The 6,005-nt window shown below is 41.8% G+C and overlaps 1 protein-coding gene across 1 annotated transcript in view; it reads left to right on the top strand.

The window, feature by feature from the left end:
• The first annotated feature begins 5,663 nt into the window (after positions 1-5,663).
• Positions 5,664-6,005, top strand: part of WASHC5 (WASH complex subunit 5) — a 58,201-nt gene continuing 57,859 nt past the window's right edge. Inside the window, exon 1 of the mRNA XM_007943402.2 lies at positions 5,664-5,849. Coding sequence (XP_007941593.1) covers positions 5,664-5,849 — 186 coding nt within the window. The remainder of the gene's footprint in view (positions 5,850-6,005) is intronic.

Consider the following 6,005-nt stretch of genomic DNA (forward strand, 5'->3'; position numbering starts at 1 on the left):
TCTTGCTTCTGAGGAGCGTTTAGGGTTTACTTCTTGCAAGACAGATTTATTCTTTCTTCTGGAAGTCCATGGTATTTTCAGTATGCTTTGCCAAAACCACAATTCGTATACATCGATTTGAGTTAGTAATACAGCCTATATTGAGAAAACCAGTCTTTCTGAATTTTCTTGATCTCTAGCATCCAGAACCTCTCAAAGGCTGGTTGAATACAGCTTTTTCTGTGATTTCTTTTCACTTTACTTCATTGTTGTTGTTAGCTGACATTGACTGGGCCCCTGACTCATGGCAGGCCCATGCACAATGGAACAAAACTGCCAGGTTTGTGCTGTCCTCGTGATTGGTTGCGGATTGGACTGTGGTGATCTATGTGGTTTTCATTGGCTGATTTTCAGAAGTAAATTCCAGGCCTTTCTTCCTCCTCCATCTTAGTCTAGAAGCTCTGTTGTTGTTGTGTGCCGTCGAGTTGGCCCCGACTCATAGCGACCCCTTCATGGGTTTCCAAGGCAGTATCACTGCGGAAGTAGATTGCCCAACCTTCCTTCCGAGGAGTGGCTGGTGGGTTTGAACCGCCAGCCTTCTGGTGAGCAGTCAGGTGCCTTAGGCACTGTGCTAGCAGAGCTCCTAGCAATGTGCGAACCTGCCCTGACAGACGGGTGGTGGCTGTGCATGAGGTGCATTGGCCGGGAGTCAAACCCGGGTCCCCCACATGGAAGACAAGAGTTCCACCTCTGAACCACCACTGCCCCCTCCCCTCACTCTGGAGTGATTTTCTTTTTAAAAAAAAGTCAACTAAATCTTAACACTTTCTATAAAGTTCCCTAACTCTTAAGATGGAGGTAAGGTGTTTGGGCATCTTTAATGATGGCTCTTAGGTTCTATTCTTCAGAGCCAGATTTTCTGCCAATAAGAGGGGCTATTTACCAAATACTCTAGCTAAATATTGATGCAAATTGCAGTAATTCCATTGGTTAACATGAAAAATAGAACTAGTGCACATGACAAGGTCTTGGACATAATAATGTAACTAAGTGATTTTCTTCTCTCAGTTAATCTTGTTTTAGCTTGTTCAATCAAAAATGTAGCTAGAGAAGCTAGCAGTGTGAGAGAAAGAAAACTCAAGTGTTCATCATGATTTGGGACAAATTGTAGACATTTCACTGAAAATCCATTAAATGTAACACATCTTGCTTTTCTATTTAAAAATGTCAAACTAAACATTTGTTTTTTTTAGAATTTTAGAGAAGGTAATTAACCTAGGTGTTAAAGATCCATAACATTTCTTTCACTGTTGCCAAACACATGTAATTATTGTCCTACTCTTTTAATGTTCTTCTGGAATTTGGCTATGGTGTACTTGGGTTAAGGCATAAGGATTAAAATAAGAGTTTGACATGCAAAAGTCTTGATTTATGTCATTCTCTCAGTTAGTGTTGTTTTTAACTTGAGACCTGAGCTTCTCCGAACATGTGTTTGCAGGTGTAGAGTGTGTCTGTCTGTCTGGTTCTTGGAAAGGAGTGAGGAAGAGGACAATTAACTTGCTTTGCTGTAAACCTGGGCCCCTTGTCTGCCCTACATTGGTGTCCATAATCTGGTAGCAGTTAGACCTGTTCATTATAACTTGTCTCTCTGTGAAGGTCTGTAGCATTTCAACCTGCTGAGACCTGCTGGATTAGTTTGGTGGTCTTCAGAGGGGCACTAATTTGCTCATTGTCTTTTCATTTTCCATTTTCCTCTCTCTTTTCCCACACCAGTCCATCAGTACAGAAAAGTAAGTGTTCTCTTTCACAATTAACTGAAATTCAGCCTGTTAGGGATCAGTGTGGTTTAACAAGCAAACAGCACAGAGAAAATGAAAAGGATTTGTTAAAAACTCATGCCTTACTGTGTATTGTAGGAGCTCTGGTGGCATAGTGCGTAAGGCATTTAACTGCTAACCAGCAGGCTGGTGGTTCAAACCTACCAGCCACTCCTCGGAAGGAAGACTGAGCAATCTCCTTCTATAGAGATCTGCCTCGGAAACCCAAGAAGGGGGTCCCTTTAAATTGGAACCAACTTGACGGCATTGAGTTTACTGTATTTTTTTCTGTAATGTGTGTTATAGGATACCCTGAGGAATGAGAGTTCTAGACAGTTTAGTGGCCTTTCATCTCTCTTTTCTCTCAACTTCGACCCCGTCTACCTCCCCTGATCTCTGTTTCTGTCCTTTCCTCACTGGGCTTCAGCCCCATCAGCCATCTTGCTGTACCTTAAATATATCTAGCACATTCCTTCCCTGAGGTCTTTACTCTTACTTATAATCTCTGCCTGAATGCCGTTCTGCCAGATAATTATTTATTGCTGTAAAACAAACTACCTCAAAATTTAGTACCATAAGACAATAAACATTTATTATCTCACATTGTCTATGTTTAGAAATGGAGAGTATGACTTGACTGGATGGTTTGGCCTCAGGGATTCTCATGAGATTGCAGTCAAGCTGTGAGCAAGGATTGTACTCTCATTTGAAGGCTTAACTGGGGTTGGGAAACCCACTTCCACTCACATCGTTGTTGGCAGGTCTCAGTCCCTGTCACATGAGCCTCTCATGTCACAGAGCTTTCTCACACATGGCAGTTTGCTTCCCCCATGGCAAGCAAGCTACAGAAGGTGCCCAAGTTAGAAGTGACAGTCTTTTTGTAATCTTTCCACATTCTGGTTTTATATACAGTGAAGTCCTCCTTATTTCAGTATTCACTGTCTGAGTCCATGTACTTATAAGAATTCTTGTGGAAGTAAAAGATGGCATTGACATAAAATGGTATTGAGCTGACCACTTTCACTCAAATACTCCTGTCAGCGGTGTCCATGAGGTCAAATGCGTATCTTTGCTGTCCAGGCTTCCTAATTGTTAATGTGTAGATATAGTATAATACCAGTGTACAGTGAAAGTGCATGTGGTACAAAAGACACAGGCTTCTGTGAATTTGACAGATAGCAACCTGCTACATTAAGAGTAAGAGACAAGACATGCAGCAAAGATGGACTCAGTTAACACTTCCAAAGATGATGGTTTGAAAAAGTATCAGGAGAACCTATGGGAAAACAAATGATGCCTTGAAACTTTTTTCACAAAAATTACCATTTTAAAATCATGCTGTCAAAGTCCACTATGAACTACAGAATATTGTATTATCAAAGTCATAATTTGGTGAAATCATCTACTCCCCCAAAATAAATCAACTCTTGGTTTGTCCAATGAATTAGTACATCATTTTTGCAAATTTACCCTGAAGTTTTTACAATGTAAAACTTATTCTTGTTAGTTTTAATTATATCAGAATACTTTTTCCACTGCTTATTATGAAATTTTGGTCCTCATTGTAGAACTACTTTGTAACATTTCTCAACTATGAAGTAGCTTCAATAACAAGGACATCCTATACTTGACATATGAGAAAAACATTTTTAGAGGTAGTTGCCTTACCCACTTTTAAGGGTTTGAGGGCATAGTAATCTTTTTTCCAAAGAAAGACTAATGGCACAATTTCTGTCCAAAAAATTTAGCCATCAGTGGGAACAGCTGAAAAGGGAGGCACAGGAGAAAAATGCAGTCATAGGATAGAAAACTAGCCATCATCACTGTACAGTGCAGCAGCCGTGCAGTGCAGCCTGTAGCAAATGAAGCAGTGTAATAGCAGCATCGCGATGCTGTTCACGTCAACCACTCGAGCAGTGAGTACTCAAAACCCCACTTCCTACCTGGAACAGGTATTGTTACGCTTTCTAATCACCGCCAACCTAATGCCAGTGAAGGGATTTTTCACATTTGCTTGACTTTGTCATTCCTTATAATCTCTGCCTGAATGCCATTCCCAGTTTATAGTAGTAACTCACTACTAGTGAGTTAAGATCTTTCATACGTGTGTGCATCATTTTTGTGTCGCAAGTACTCTTCTGTGAGCTCCCCATTTATATATTTCACCCCTTTTTCTTCTGGGTTATTTGTTGTCTTCTAGTCTGCTTGTGAGATTGCTTTGCATGTCTGTGAAATCAGCCCTCTGTCTGCCCTCTGCACTATAAATCCATCTTACAATCCTTTGGCATAGAAAAGTTTCTAAGTGTGCTCTACTAAAATAAGTGCATCTTTCCTAACTCCTAGGTTTCCTTGTTTAGTCCTACATTCCTAGGAGATGCCACTTTATGAAAGATCACCTGTGATATAAAGAATACTTTTCCCAGAGTTGATTTGACTCATAGTGACCCCTTGGGTTTCCAAGGTGGTATCTCTATGGAAGTAGATCGCTCAATCTTCCAAGGAGTGGCTGGTGGGTTTGAACCACCTTCCTTCTGGTTAGCAGTCAAATGTATTAGGCACTACACCACCAGAGCTCCTGAAGACCAACTAAAGGTTCTATCTAGACAATGTAATGGCTCCTCCACTTTGTAGTCTTTATCTTGACCGCACACTCAAGCACTTCCTCCCTTTCTCTGACTTCTGCTTCTAGGCTTTTCTCCCAGAGTATTGCAAGCAGCTGGAGTAGGGGCAGGCATCACCTCTTCTGTCAATCAGTTTGTAGTTTATATAATTCTCAAATGTATCAATGCCAGGGGATGCGCTACGCACAGAGGATTCAGAGATGAATATTGTCATTTTCTTTTTATTTGCTGCAGTCTTCCACAAAACCAGGCTTTCTCAATCCTAGATTTACATCTGAATCATCCAGGGAACTTGTTAAAAATAGAGATACTCAGGACTGCCTCTAACCTACTTAACCAGAAGCCCCAAGATTCCCAGTGATTCTGTGATGTGGGCAGGTTGGAGAACCACTGCACTAGCGTGTAGTTGCTTAAACGTCTTTACCGCGAGCCTGGCAGAGGTACCCAGCAAGAAGCACCTCTCCCTGGGTAAGAGATCGATCCTTGCCTTTAACACTTTGCAGGAGAATGGCCTATCAGCCGTAGGGACAGGATTTCGTGTGCTGAGTGCTCTAGCCACTCTCGTACAGTGCCCCAGGATGCAAGCAGCGATCCTTCTGACAGTGCTGGCTGCCTGTATGCTCAATTATAGGCGACTTGAGGACCACTTTCATTTATAAACCATCCAGCATTTTGAGGTATCTGGCATCTGTACTTTTCAAAAGAGCCTTGAACATGCAGTTCTATCTCTAGGAAAGAAGTAGACAAATGCCTTAAAATAATGTACAGGGATGCTCCTCCCAGCTTTGTTTATGGTGTTTGCAATTACTTGCTAAAGTATCACACAATGGGGCGAGCGTGTGCAGTTGAGGATACATTAGAACCACCATGCCCAGTGGGTCCTTCTCCCCAGCCCACAGATCAGCTATAGCACGTCTTCTCTCATGGGGAGAAGTGCGTAAAGTTCGAGAAAGACCAAGAGTGTGGCATGGAAAACATGACTTCCAGATCAGAAGTCATTATCAACAATTTTCTACTGAGTTGGGGAGAAAAAAATTGATGTGTGTGTTGCATATGTGTATACACATACTTCCTTTAAAAATAATTTTCATTTTTAAAAAAAAACAAAACATTTTGGATACAGGTTCTTGAATGGAGCAGCCAAACTATCAGCAGGCCTGGTTTCATCTCACCAGCTGCAGACTGCAGCCCTGAAGCCAACTAAACATTCCCAGTGGTGAGGCACAGAGTCGTTGGCCATCCCACGATGTTGGATTTTCTAGCTGAGAACAACCTCTGTGGCCAAGCTATTCTGAGGATTGTTTCCTGTGGCAACGCCATCATTGCTGAACTTCTGAGGCTCTCTGAGTTCATCCCTGCCGTGTTCAGGTTAAAAGACCGAGCTGACCAGCAGAAGTATGGGGATATCATACTGGATTTCAGCTATTTTAAGGTAATCTTCCTCAACCACATTTGTACGGCTGCCTTTCCTTCTAAAGCATGCTTTGTCTGGAAACCATGAGACAACCCTGAGGCATGAAGTAATTATGGAGAAGGGGTTCAAGAGGAGAGTTTCTCAACCAAATGTAATGTCAGCTTGTTGTTGTTA

This window comes from Orycteropus afer, unplaced genomic scaffold, assembly GCF_000298275.1.
Source record: "Orycteropus afer afer isolate SDZICR_OR568_19922 unplaced genomic scaffold, OryAfe1.0 scaffold00106, whole genome shotgun sequence".
NCBI classification, from domain to species: domain Eukaryota; kingdom Metazoa; phylum Chordata; class Mammalia; order Tubulidentata; family Orycteropodidae; genus Orycteropus; species Orycteropus afer.